We start from the raw sequence: 14,901 nt of genomic DNA, 5'->3' as shown, positions 1-14,901 counted from the left end.
TCCACAGCTTGCAGGAGTTGTGAGAATATAGTATGTAAACCTATGAATTAGCTGCCATGAACCGTTACGCCCATGTACCATGATGAAATGATCCCCCTCCTTACCATTTTCACTCTTTAGGCCCTTCCTCAGAAAAATGATATATTCCAGTAGGCCCTGAATGGATGGAAATAAAAATCTGTACATTTACCATGCTTTCATTCCTGCAGTTTTATTGTGTTTAGGCAGCAGAAGAACATTCTTATACAAGCTTAAATGTAAAATACAAATATTGAAAATAGCGTCTGCAAAATCTTCTAAGTAGATTGTTTTTATTGAGTGTGATCAATTTTATGCTCCTGCTTTGATATCTATTAAGTTGGGATACCTCTGACCAAGCTGGTCAAATTGGAATGGCAAGCTGTGTTATCTGTTGTTGTGTGAATTTTTTTTTTTTTTTTTGTGCTAGGAGACAATGAATCTAGCTTCTGCAACTAATCATTGATAATTATACAACTTCATGCCTATTTACAACAACTGTCAAGATCATGCCATATAATAAAAATGCTTCATATCTGTTATATTTCAGAAGGTATTTGCTTAAATTTACACTTCAAAAGTATAATTTTGTTCTCTTTGCAGTATTATTTATATTGCAGTGGATGGCTTTGGTTGTATAAATGAACTGAACTATTCAATTTGAGACATTCTAGGACAGAAATTATGTTTTCCCTTAATTCTGGTAATGTCTATCACTCTTTCACAATGTAGCTTTTAGAATGAGATTTCTTGGATTTATGTTCTTGGGTAATAAGAAAGCTGCCAATGGTTCTTAAAAGAAATCTGCAAAAATGTTCTGTGTTGGAAGCCTGTATAGGTCAGGCAGCTGCCACTGCAGACGCTGACATCACTACTGCATGAATGAAAACATCTTCCCCCTCCTTTTCCATCTTGCATCTTTAAGTGTTCTGAAATGTTTGTTTTAGAACCAATATGAATTCTGATTTCAGATACCATCAGGGCAGGCAAGTTGTGTAGCTTAAATTTGTCAGACAGCTTTTTATAAAACGTAATAAGTTTTGGTCACCTACAGTATAAAAAGAGTCATTTTTCTTCATGAATATTTTGAATGTTGCAGAATTTCTGATGGCTTGCAGTTTTTCTTTCCCTTTCTAACACTTAGCTTACTTTTTGCTGTATCTTCAAAGATAAAAGCATATGTAATTCAACATAAATGAAATGTTTTGACGGTGATAAATGATTAATATATTTGAGACTTAACCCAGCATGAAATGCTGTACAGAACAGCATTTGATTATTTGAGTATCACTGCATTAATAGGCTAGGTGACCAAATAAAACAGTTATAACTTTTAAACTGGAAGAAATGTAAGCTGCTTCTGACAGTAGCATCTTTGTAATCTAGATGGGTGTCTTCTAATTATATGGTTCACATCTTCATTTTTAAATTCATATCTGGCCTTTTCAAATGAAAATACAAATGTGCTCAGTTTTAAAACGTTTATAAAAGAACTTCCATGAATGCATCATTCTTAACAGTTTACCTGGAGTATTCTTAATAATAGAACAAAAAATCAGTATGGATGGTAACATAAAGATGTAGGGTTTTTGTCTGTTGTTTATAATGGATGAAGATGTTCTTACAAGCCACTGATTGGCTGTGGGTAAGGTACTTACTCTTACAAATGCATTGGTTAATATAGTCAGTCTCCTTTAAATGAATTCTCTGAAGCCTAAAATGTCCTCCATGCTTCCAGTCTAGCCCCTTTTGTCATATCTTAGGCTTCGTTGGCTACTAACCCATAGTAACATTAACCTTTATAGGTTCCTTGAAAATGTATGGTAGTTCATACATGATGCATGCAAGATGCAAACTGATACCTGAAGTTCTTGTGTCATGTCTTTAGTTTTTTGCTGGTATGTGTGTATTCATAAGAACACATGCGTGCTGACACACACACACATATGCTCTCCTTGGCTAGAAATAGAATGCTATCAGAAAGCTTGTGTCTGTGTGCTCATTGTACCGGTGTCTTGAAATTTTGCAGATGATGATGCATGAACTTACTGTTGTATAGACTGCATGCAGATAAATGTGATGTAGGAGAATCTCAGGTCTATTCCAATAGCCATCTTTGTGTCTTGATACTTTTGCTGAAAGCACTTTTAATGATCACAGTTGTGATCATGCAGTAAACTAGTTCTGAGAATAAGATCTCACATGTTCAGAATGGTTTGGTTTTAAACAAAAGTCTCTCCTAGTCTATTAAGTGAGGCCACCCAGTTATGTTTCCGTATGTAGAAAAGCCTGAAATTGTATGTAGAAAAGTATTTCTAGGGTCTAAAAAGCATGAACTTGGAAAGGGGATTAAAAGTTTATGAGAGAGGACAGCCTGCATTCTGTTAGTGCATAATGTGTACTAATAGAATAGAGTGTTGTGGAGTGTGTGTGTTGTGGGGAAAGGGGCATTGGACAATAATGGCCTTCTTAGTGGTGATGCTATAGTTACAGAATGATCTCTTTAGGGAAATCTCACAAGTTCCTTCCCTTCCTGTTTCTAGACAGAACCTTATTCAGGAATATATTTTATGATAATTTGCGGTACTGTTTAGAAACAGTGGGAAGTATACTTGCTTATGAAGTGTTCCATGCCTCCTCCTTCACACTGGCTCATTCACAAAATGGCTGCCATGGAGGACTTGTCTATTCATAAATGGCTGACATTGGAAGCATGGTACTTGTGTGCCAGAAGACAAGCCTGCAAGACTGACAAAAGTGTTATTGGTCCAGAAATGCAGAAGCAAGGCAGAGGTTCTCAGTGTCCAAACACAAAATAGCTCTTTTGAACCCAAATAAAGATGGTGCTGGAGGGTAACATTTCATTTTGAAACATACCAGTCTTCCAGTTAAAAAAAAATTAAAAAAAAAATCTTGAGGGGCACCACAGTGGAGACCTCACTCCTAAATTATTTTGAATGAAACTTTCCAGAAATGTTTAGCTAAATAGGATACTAAATTGTCAGAGGAAATCGTATGTCTGTGAGGTGAAATAACTTACATTCATAAATTAATTACTATGTCTCTAATGTGCTACATTTAATGACTTGCACTGTGTTTTTGTGTGCTTTCTCTTTGTGTGTGTGTGCGCGCGCACGCGCAAATACACATGCATGCTGCAGTGGCTCACTTAAAGTTTTAGTTCATATTTACTCATACTGCACATGTGCTTCTACATGCTGCTGTTCCTCTAAACCCAATTAAAATAATTTGATTTTTTTGTTACTATAGTGTTAATATTTATATTTATAAACTGTGCTGGAACACATGCAGATAAGTGTAGTGGGTATTACACTGGTGGAAACCACCTCACAGGTATATAGAAAAAAATACTTTTTAAGCAAAACACTTTTAAAAATTGGGGACTACCCATGCTAATTTGTTTTCTGAGAATGTTTGAGGAGACAAGAAATGAGGCATGATCAGGCCAAAACATTTATTGCATTGTTACCTTAACTCATCTTCCACACCCCCAATCCAGAATGTTTGAGGATTTATTTATTAAATTTATATCCTGCCTTATTCTTTGTTAAAGAACTCAGAGTGGCTTACAGCATTCTCTTCCTGCTGCTTTCAGTTTTATCCCTGCAGCAACAAGCCTGTGAAGTAGGTTGGGCTGAAAGTCTGTGACTAGCCTAAAGCCATCCAGTTGGCTGCATGATTGAGCAGGGGTTGGAACCCAGATTGCCTGAATCTCAGTCCTTCACTCTTAACCACTACACTACATTGGCTTTCACACTTTCCCCAATCTACAGCACTCTAGTGTTGATCTCTCCTCCAAGGCAATGAAAAGAATCTAGCTAAAAAGTGTCCTGGAAGGAGGAGTGAAACTGAGGATTTGTGCCATAAAGTACATATTTGTAATACCAATTTAGTCCTTTCCTGTTTGCTTCTGGGGAAAAATATTAGCTTGCTTTGTATTCCACAACTCAAGTTTGATGAAATTTGAATTTTAGGAGATTGTCATTTTATCTTTTCACTTGTAATAGAGAGTGCACAAGGCAGATTTCTACATAGGAACATAGAAACAGAGCGAGTCAGATGGGACCTCCTGGGCCATCTAGTCTGACCTCCAGCTTGCTCCGCTCACGACATGCCCACTGCATGTTTAGTTCCAAACCTTAGTTGTGTTCAAGGGCAATTTCACTAAGAAAAGCTTCTCATAAAGCATCAGGGTCTAGTAGTGTCATGCCATTGTGCTGTGATTGTGGTGGTAGAATTTCCCACCTGTTTTGTTTCATTTCTTTTCTTGGCAAGGTCTGAACTGCTGATATGATTTGCCAGTTTGCAAAAAAACCCATTGATGGTCACATTTGGAATACAGCAACTTAAACTCTTTGTCACTCGATAGGTTTTAATTTGTCTGAATAAAGAATAATTTCATAAAATAACGATGTAATTTAACTCCTTATTAATGTGTACAAAACTTTATTTTAAATAACAAAGTTTCTAAATCAAAATTGCAAATTCCATCATTCTATTTTCATGACATCAACATTGTAATCTGTATTATTGTAAACTGCCTAGGTTGTTTCAGCTATTGACAGTATAAACATCAAATAAATAAATTAAGTGTTCTACATATTTGTATACAATTGAGATAGCTTTTGAGAATGTAGACTAATACAGTTTCTTAAGCAGTCATATAAAATAAAAAAAAATTCTGCATATGATTCTAAATTGTATGGTGTTATCAGGATGATTTTTGGGTTAAGGGCACAACACATTAAACTTTAAAAAGTTTGGGGTAATAGTGTTTTCTAGGAGAGTGATTTGCTTGAATATGACCTGGTTTGGGCTGTAATCCAAGCATTCATTAGCAATTACAGGACATGTAATCTTATCTTCCACCATTAGTTACTTAGTGTTTGAATCTTTACTAGTTTTGTTCTCTCTCTCCCCCCCTCCCCCTCTTTCCTTCTTTCTGCAATTGTGGCAGCCACATGACCCTAGTAACCTTGACTGAAAACCTCATGTTCTGTTTAGTTCTTAAGAAGACAGGGGTGATTCCAGTTTCAAGAATGAGCAGTAAACTCAGTCATTTACTTAAATCTTTGAACATGGCTTTGCAGTTACATATAGAAATTTCCACTGTTGATCCCAATCTGTAGCTACAAAAGAAACAGCAAACTTAGAGGGAAGAGTACCTGGTTCTTAGGCACCTCAGCCCACTGTAACTTAATTTAAATGCAGCTCCTTGTGTCCTGCAAACCAGGCAGCAGTGGTTGTTCGAGAGTGGTCAACCCTTACCCCTAAAACAAGCCATGGGTTATTCAAGGGTTGTCTAACCCTCAGACAGTTACACTTCCTGGGTCTGCACAACATAACAAGCTATGACAAACCAGATATCCATGAGCATCTAGCAGAATAGTAAATTAAGCCACAGTGGGCTGTTGTACTGTGCAAGATATGTCATACTGGTAGTATTTTAAAAATATAAATTCTTGAAAGCTATCTTGACACCCTAAAAAACCACTATTTCCATAAAACAAGATTTTTGGGGAAATGAAATCATTAGTATCAAAATTAAGCTAACTATGAATCTGAAATATATTGTGTGTTCCTTACTTAATATTTGTTGCAACATTTATGAAATGAAAAAACTGAAATTATTTAGTTGTGTTCAAACATAGCCTAATCTAAGCGATGGAGCTACTGCATCCCAAGATAACTAGTTTTGCCATTTGGCAAAATATAGGGAGAGCAGAATAAGAGTGGAAATCAAAAGTGGTCATAACTGTTGTAAACAAAGGAAGATCTTATTTTCTGAGGATAAACTGTATGTAGACTTGAGCAGCCTCATGTAGAAACAGAAGTCACACTTGTTTCCAGAGAGCTCAGAAAACAAGCACTCAGAGATTGTAAACTAAGAAGGAGCAACTTCTTTGGAGATTTGTTGCAGTGTATAACTGACCTCTTAAAGAGTACTTCCATTCAAGTTCCAGTTAACAAGAGCCTAATAGTGAGGACTCACAAGGAAGTCTTCAGCGGAAAGAAAGGATGCCTAAGAATGTAACAGCCATGTTGGAACAGACCAGTGGTCCATCTAAGCCATCATTCCATTCACACACTGGCTAACCTGCTCTCTACCAGGATCTGGCAAGCATGCTATGAGTGTAACAACAGTTTTCTGCCCAAGTTCCTCAGCAACTAGTATAAATAGGTATACTGCTTCTGATACACTAGGTAGCATAAGAGCCATCAGGACTAGTAGCCATTGATGTACTAATGTCCATTCCCCTTTTAAAGGTGTCCAAATGTGTGGCCATCTCCACATTTTATAGAAGTGAATTCCGCAGTTTGACTACGTGTTGTGTGAAGTATTTTTTTATCTGTCCAGAATCTTCCAAGAGTTAGCTTCATTGGATGACCCTGGGTTTCAGTATTATATGAGGAGGAAAAATGTCTCCTTATCAATTTTCTCCACACTATGCTTAATTCTCTACACTTCTATCATGTCTCTGCTTACTTGCTTTTTTTCCAAGCTAAACAGTCCCAGATGTTGTAACTTTTACTTGTAGGGGAGGCGCCCCAGCCCCTTAATCATTTTAGTTACTCTTTTCTGCACATTTGCAATTCTGTTTTCTGCTTTTCCCGTGTAAACTTTTCCCCATATAACACTAAAGGGTTCATCTTTGAAACTGGTTCCCCTCCCCCCTCCATTTATTTATTTATTGCTTTATTTAGGGGTGCAGAGCTGGGGAATTGAGAGCCTTCTGTGAATAGGAAAGGGAAATGTCCTTATTTTCAAGGAGTTCTTAACCTCATGGTGCATTCCTGACCTTCACACAATGCCCACTTGAGGATAGTGTAATCTGCTAGGGGCTCAAGCAGGGTGATTTCTCTCTACCCTGTTGCATTGTTTTCCCTCCAGTTGAGACCCAAGCATTATGTGCTGCCTCATCAGGCCAGTTTTAATTTTGTAGTTCAGAAACTGATACACCCAGTCTCCCAGTTATAAGTGTCCAAGTTAAGAATAACCCCTACTTATGAATGAGCAAACCCAGAAGTCACATCTCATCCTCAAATGGCAAGTTGGCACCAGCAGGTGGTGAGGAGAGGAAAGAGGAGGAGAATAGCAAGGGAGAAGGGAAAGAAAGGAGAAGAGGAAAAGCAGCAAGTGGAGACGTTGGAACAGGTGTACTACATACTTTGGAACTCTTTATTTAAATATTTGTTCCACATTCTCACTTTGTCTCAGTGTCATTTATAAAAAATACAATATGTAAAACAAAACCAGAAAAGCAGTAAACCATGAAGAAGGCTGGTAGAACCAATTAAAGTATCAGCAAGGTAAAAGCAATTAGAGCAACACAAAGCATTTTAAAAGTACACAAACATGACAGATTTTGCCTGGTGCTGGAAAGATTACAAGGGTGCCAGGTACCCATGGAGGAAGTGCTAGCTGCATATGGTATTTCTTGGATGTCACCACTATAAAGTCTGTCTGCTGTTAGCCACCTGCCTAACTTCAGAAGGTGGTTACACTGAAAGAAAAGCCTCCATGATCTATATTAAGACAATGGACAGGTTCATGTAAGATAAAACAGTCCTTTAGATCAGGGGTGGGATTGCCAAATGCTTTGAACTTCAGGTACCAGAAGCTCTTGTATGCCTGGCTATTGTTCAAGGATGTTGGAAGCTGAAGTCCGAAACATCCAGAGATCTACTTTTTGCATGCCCCTGCCTTAGATAATTTGAGTTAAACTGTTTGTTATGGTGCTGTTTATAAAACAGCACTTTAACTTGTAAACCAAATGGTTTAACTTGTCTTAAGTTGGTCTTTTTTTCTGATTTTTCATGAAATCACAATGTTACATATGAATAATTGCTATCTACACTATGGGGACAGTATTATGCACTTTTTGATTTGATAGGTTATAGTGAATTCAGTGGAATTTGCTTTTGGCTGATGTAAATGCAGAAAAAATTGTTGAACCATATTTCTTTTACTTACTGTTCCATACCAGATGTTTGAAAATACTTTTTACTACTGTTTTTCCCCAAATTGTTATCAATGTCAGAAGAATCTATAGCTTCTGATTCTGACCTTTAATTTTTAGATTCATATATTTCAGAATATGTTGAACTGGGATGAAATGAAAGGTGCTTTTCCACACTCATATTTTTCTAAGATCTGTATCCCACATAATTGAACACTGCTTCAAGGCAACGTACAGTAACAAAATTAAAATAATGTAGTAAGACACAGGTAAGCTAAGCACCAATAAAATTTTGAAAAATATCACGAGGCAGTTAAACGCATGGAAGAGGGTAGATGTTGCTTGGCTCCCAAAGCAAAATAAAGAATGCATCCAGTTAGCGCACAGCTAGGATGGGACTCTCAGAGTTTGGGTGCTAACAATGGAAAGACATTAACACCTATGTTAGTTCTATAATTGTGCTTTGTATCTATCTTAAAACAATCAGTTTTTCACTTAATGTATACAGTAGAAGAATCTGAAGCAAAGGTGAAATGAGAGGTGTCTGCTTGTTAAATAAAATACTCTCAAGTATGCTTATTAGACTCGTGGTCTGAACCTGAAGATGCTCTGCATTTTCTAAGTTATGAGTGTAATTCTCCCAGTGTCACAGTGTAAGGGTGCATTGTTTAGTAATCCATAAAAAGACATTAACAATGTTATCATTAACATTATCTTTAAGTATTGTTACAATATTTTTAAAATATCATTTTAGATAGGATGCTGCTCTTAATTTTGAAAAAAGGAGAATTCTTCAGTTGTCCTCAAATGTCAGTTTTTAATTTGTTAATCTTCCCTGTTAGCATTTATTCTCAATTATTTTAGAAATTTAAATTTAGTTACAGAATCATTATTTGGCATACTCTTTCCCCTGAACAAAAGGGGGAAGGAACAGTATAATATATACTTGTTACATTGCTTTACTTTTCATTAGCCAAAGCTCTGGCCTATTTTCAAGACAAAGCTTGAAACCATAAAATACAGTAATGTACGTGTGTGTGTAAAAGACCATGTTTAAAACAGCATAAAACCAAGATAATATCCTACAACAATGGTAGAAACATCTAAAAATGCACTGACACCCATTTTAAAATTGAAGGGCAAAATAACTCCGATGAAATAAAATGTTTTCTAGAGCTGGAAATACTAAAAAGATACCACTAGATAAGCTTCTTTGAGAGAGACTTTCCACAACCAGGGTGTCACCACTGAAAAGGGCCTCTCCTTAGGAACCACCTGTGTTGTCTTTTTTAGTAGGGCACCTGGAGAAGGGCCTCTGAAGATGACCTTAGGATCCAAGCAGGTATATGTGGAAGGAGATAATATTTCAGGTATCCTGGCCTCAAGCCATGTAGAGCCTTGTTAGTTAATACCAGAACTTTGAATTTGGTCCAGAAATGGAAAGTGTAGATCATAAAGCACTGACATAAATTAGTCATATCGGCCTGTCCAATTAACATTATTTATTTATTTATTTATTTATTTAAACCATTTTTATGCTGCCCCATTTGCAAAAACCCTCGGGGCGGCTTACAACTTTAATAAACATAAATAAACAGTGATATAATTAAAGATAAAAAACGGGAAACATCTCGGCATGTACATAAAAACCCAATAAATACAATTCATAAATTAACAATTAAAATAACTTTTAAATAAAAAGGTCTTGGCCTGACGCCGAAAAACAAATAATGATGGTGTCAGGCAGATCTCTCTGGGGAGCACATTCCATAGGTGGGGCACCACCGCAGAGAAGGCCCTCTTCCGGGTACTCACCCTCCTAATACCTTTCACAGAGGGTTCCTGGAGAAGGGCCTCTGCTGCCGATCTCAAGGGGCGGGAGGGCATATATGGACACAAGCGTTCCTTTAGATAACCAGGTCCCGAGCCGTTGAGGGCTTTATAGGTGATAACCAACACCTTGAATTGGGCCCGGACTTGAGTGTGGAGCCAGTGAAGCTGGCGGAGGACTGGGGTTATATGAGAACAATGCCCAGTCCCCGTCAGTAACCCGGCAGCTCTGTTTTGCACCAATTGAAGTATCCGGACCGTCTTCAAGGGCAGCCCCACGTAGAGCGCATTAAAGAAGTCTAATCGGGAAGTTACCAGTGCATGTGTCACAGTCGCCAGGCATTCGTTCTCCAGGTAGGGATGCAGCTGATGGATCAGCTGAAGCTGACGGAAAGCGCTCCTTGCCACCACCGTCACCTGCGCTTCTAATGACAGCTCAGGGTCGAGGAGCACTCCCAAGCTGCAAACCTTGTCCCTAAGAGGGAGTTCAACCCATTCAGGACATGGTCCAGGTCCCCCATCCCAAAGCCCAAACTAGTTTATTGTCCCTCATCCAGCCCATTACCTTGGCCAGGCACTGGTTCAGTACAGCCACTGCCTCACCTGGATTGGTTGAAAATGAGAGGTAGAGCTGGGTATCATCAGTGTACTGATGATTCCGCAGCCCACACCTCCTATTGACCTCTCCCGGTGGTTTCATGTAGATGTTGAATAGCAAGGGGGACAGAATGGACCCCCGTGGAACTCCATGGCATAACTGCCATGGCGCAGAGCCATAGTCCCCCAGCACCACCTTCTGAAATCGACCATTGAGATAGGAGCGGAACCACCACAGAGCAGTGCCCCCAACTCCCAATCCCGCTAGCCTATTCAGAAGGATACTATGGTCAATGGTATCGAAAGCCGCTGAGAGGTCCAGGAGAACCAACAAGGATGCAATCCCCCTGTCTCTCTCCCTGCACAGGTCATCATACAGGGCGGCCAAGGCAGATGCAGTGCCATACCTGGGTCTGAAGCTGGACTGAAATGGGTCCAGATAATCAGTTTCATCCAAGAGTGCTTGCAGTTGTCCCGCCACCACCCGCTCTAGCACCTTGCCCAAGAACAGGATGTTGGCCACCGGTCTGTAATTGGCGGCCACCTCTGGATCTAGGGATGCCTTCTTTAGGACTGGCTGAACTACCGCCTCCGTTAAAGGGGCAGGTACCCGGCCGTCCCTTAGAGAGGCGTTGACAACCTCCAGGATCCAGGTCCCTATCCTGTCCTTGGCTTTCTTGAGTAGCCAAGATGGCAAGGGTCCAGTAAGCAGGTGGTAGGATGTGCTTGACCAAGCATCTTGTCCACATCATCAGGCCGCAATAACTGAAATTCATCAATTGTGGGCCAGACGGCAACATCGGCACCTCCCCCGAAGTTTCTGAGTCACTAGTGGAGTTCTGCTTGTGACGAATCTGTGCGATTTTCTCCTTGAAATGCTTGGCAAAGTCGTCACAGCGGGCTGTCGAGGGTGGCACGGGATCTTTTTTTGGGCCTGGATGAACCAGCCCCTGTGCCACCTGAAAGAGCTCCACCAGATGGCATTGTGAGGAGGCAATGGAAGCGGAGAAGAATTTCTTCTTCGCCGCCCTCATCGCCACAGCATATGCCCGATAATGGGCTCTTAAGCGTGTTCGGTCAGATTCATCCCGTGATTTCCTCCACCTATGCTCTAGCTGTCTCCCAACTGACTTCATCGTCCGTAGCTCGGGTGTATACCAGGGGGATGAATGGGCTCTGCCATGCAGGAGAGGACGCTTAGGAGTGATCGTGTCAATAGCCCTGGTCATTTCCCCATTCCACAGTTCGACCAAGGCATGGACAGGAGCACCAGCCTTATCAACCGGGAATTCCCCCAGGGCCTTCAGGAATCCATCCGGATCCATCCGGCTCCTGGGGGCGGACCAACACAATCAGGTCCGCACCCTTGCAGAGGGAAAGGCCGCTCTTGAGCTCAAACCTCACAAGGAAGTGATCTGACCATTACATGGGTGTCAGACACAAGTTCCTCACCCTCAGTTCCCCCTCTTCCTGTCCCGTCGAGAAAACCAGGTCCAGAGTGTGTCCACGTTCATGGGTCGGGCCAGTGACATGCTGGCCTTACTTTGTTGACCTTATTCTTGCTGCCTTACTTTGAATCAGTTGAAGTTTCTGATCCATTTTAAAGGGAACCTCATTTATAACGCATTGCAGCAATCTGAAGAAGAGGTTACCAAAGCATGGTTAACTGCTATCTCTGCCAGATAGGGTTGTACTTGGTATATCAGCATAAGCTTATAAATGTGTGCTGCAACAGAAGGTACCTATGCCTCCGATGACAGTGTTAAAGCACCCCCAAACTATGAACCTGATCTCTTAGGAGGAGTGCTCTTTTTCCCCTAGTATTCTCCACTTCTTGTCCACTCGTGTGCAGATAAGCCCATATAAAATTGTGTCTCAGTTTCCTTGTATGTTCTCTTCTCTACCTTTTTGCTCCTTTTGACAGTAGTTGATTGGGCAAAGCTACACTTAATGGACTGCTATAAAAGCATATTTGGGAAAGACTGACAAAAGTAATACTAAAAGAATTCCAATGTAAACATATTTGCCTGGTGCTGCCACTCTGCTTGTGCCATTGATGTTGTATAATGGCAGTACTGATATGATGATTCAGTGGGTTTCCCTTGGAAGCCCCATTATGTTAGCATATGCTATTGGCATTGCTCTAGAAGGCATTTATGTTAGCACTGAATCAGTGGTGTAAGTGGACACCATTGTTGGTATCTGCTTGGTATTCTTCAGTTTCCTCCTCATATATTTCAGGTCAAATACTTATAGTGTACTGGGACAAAAAATGCCTTTTAAGAAAAGCTTTGCTGTTTACTAAATACAAGTGAAATAATATTCAAAATTAGATCTGTTTAGGGCAAAGTGGACAATTTTCCAATTCAGTTTTTCCAGGAACCCACATAACTGCAGGATACCATAGGATGCATTGTCCCATGGTATTTCAGGTCATTATTGTATGACTCTGTCAAGAGAAGCCAAATATAAAACACTAATAAGAGCAATTTAGGTTCCATGAGTCAAATATTAGGTTATATTTTCTTTATATATTTCTTAATATATCCTCCTCCTCTTCCTCATTGTTATTCTTACCATATTTCATGCATATCCTGTTTTTATCCTCAACAACAACCCTGGGAGATAGGTTAGACTGAGAGTAAGTGATTGGCCCAAAGTCACCCAGTGAGCATCATGGCTGAGTGGGGACTAGAGTCTTGATCTGTCAGGTTCCTAGTCTGACACTGTCCACCACCCTGTGCTGACATCACAGTCACTGCCCATGCATTTAATCTGCTAAGCTTTTACCTGCGACAACTGTGTCAATATCAGTCTTTAAGGTACAATATTGTTTTCTAATGTATTTACATACAGCATGGAATAAGCCTATTACAGAAATATTATCTAGAAAAAATTAAGGTAAGCTAAAGCACAGACTTAACCTGGAAAGTTGTATAGCTGGCAGGCAACTATTAAAATTCTTACTATCATAAATGTATGCACATATAGAATTCTTTTTATCATGGTGTCAACCTAAAAGGTGGTTGGCGAGGCAGAAGAATTAATATGTGAGAGAAAATCTCACTTGAATATTCTTTTCCTAAATTTGCTGCAGCATGGCTGTAACAGAGATGCATTTTTTCCTCTATTCACAGAATATTGCCACTGCTCTAAGTTACCTTAACTCTAGAAAAGTCTACCAGGAGAATTAGCATGAAGTTGATTGTGGCAGGGTATTTTGTGATAACAGGCCTTTTTTTGTTAGTTGAAAACATGCAGACAGCTAAATTATTAAAAACCTTATTCACAGTGTTGCCTATAACATGTTTTTGTTTCAGTGGACAGGCCAAAAGCCCAGCAAATTAGAACATCTAGTACCATAAGACGTACCTCTTCGTTGGACACAATAACAGGACCTTACCTCACAGGACAGTGGCCACGTGACCCACACATACATTATCCTTTATGCATGAAGGATAAATCTACTCAGGTAAGTTTGAGAAGTCAATAAAAGCTCAATAACTGCTCTCTCAGTTCAGTGGTTATCTGCAATAAATAGTGAGTTCTGGTATCTCAAAACACTGGATGAGTGTAGGTTGAGAGCAGGATATAAGTAAAGTGGATTTTGAGAGAACCTGACCATTTTCACATTGTACTCTTCCCAAACAGAAATGTCTTTCTAGTTCACCTTTGCCTTGTCCCTTTTTCATCCTCTGTGTTAGTCTTCTTTCTTCCTTTTTATATAACTAACATGAATTGGGTTGTAAATTTCTCAGAGCATAGACTAATCTTATAATACACAGTCTCCTCAAGTTTCCATTATTATGAGTGTTCCTGCTTTTTGACCTTGGAGTGATTTTCTTTTGTAGCATTTTTGCTAGAGTTAGAACAGATTGCTTTTTTCCTGGTAATAGCTTCTGTGTCCATCTAGTTACAAAAGGATGTAAGAACGTAGTACATTGGAACTAGTATTGTCTTAGTATCCTTTAGAAAAATATTCTTTCACTGGGCCTCTAGACAAGCCCGAAGGTTGTGAACTGCAGCAAGTAAAGCAAGGTAATTTTTGTGCTCTACTGCAAGAAAGTTAGAGCTTTTGTCCATTCAGCTCATAAAGCACTTGAGTACACAAAGACACACAATGCCCTCTGCAAAATTCCTGTGAAGGATTGAGCCTTTGAAAACCAGGCTAGGTTTGCTTTGTACTTTTGCTCATAGCGCAGCTTCTTGCATGTGTACATTCATTTAACTTTTTGTATTGGAGTAGGTCAGATTTGGATATACAGTTGTTTTCTTGCTTTTGTCCAATTACTATTAATTAATAGCATGGAAAAGTCAAAATCCTTAAGAACACACTATTCAAAGGCAAACTTTTTAGGACATTGAAAAAGCAAACTTAATATATGTCTGTACTAGAGGCCCTCTGGTATACCCCTTGACCTGAGTCACATGTTCAAACAAACTTACATGGGTTGTTTAAGCCATGGTGGTCTAT

The 14,901-nt window shown here is 39.5% G+C and overlaps 1 protein-coding gene across 2 annotated transcripts in view; it reads left to right on the top strand.

Moving 5' to 3' along the window:
* Positions 1-14,901, top strand: part of GLCCI1 (glucocorticoid induced 1) — a 55,108-nt gene that overhangs the window by 7,377 nt on the left and 32,830 nt on the right. For both annotated transcript variants that reach the window (XM_044428583.1, XM_044428582.1), the window contains exon 2: positions 13,748-13,899. In XM_044428583.1, the coding sequence (XP_044284518.1) occupies positions 13,748-13,899 (152 nt within the window). The remainder of the gene's footprint in view (positions 1-13,747; positions 13,900-14,901) is intronic.

This window comes from Varanus komodoensis, unplaced genomic scaffold (assembly GCF_004798865.1).
Source record: "Varanus komodoensis strain SLA01 unplaced genomic scaffold, ASM479886v1 scaffold2, whole genome shotgun sequence".
Classification (NCBI taxonomy): Eukaryota; Metazoa; Chordata; class Lepidosauria; order Squamata; family Varanidae; genus Varanus; species Varanus komodoensis.
The sequence above is the reverse complement of the archived record's forward strand: the minus strand, read 5'-3'. Positions and strand labels throughout refer to the sequence as shown.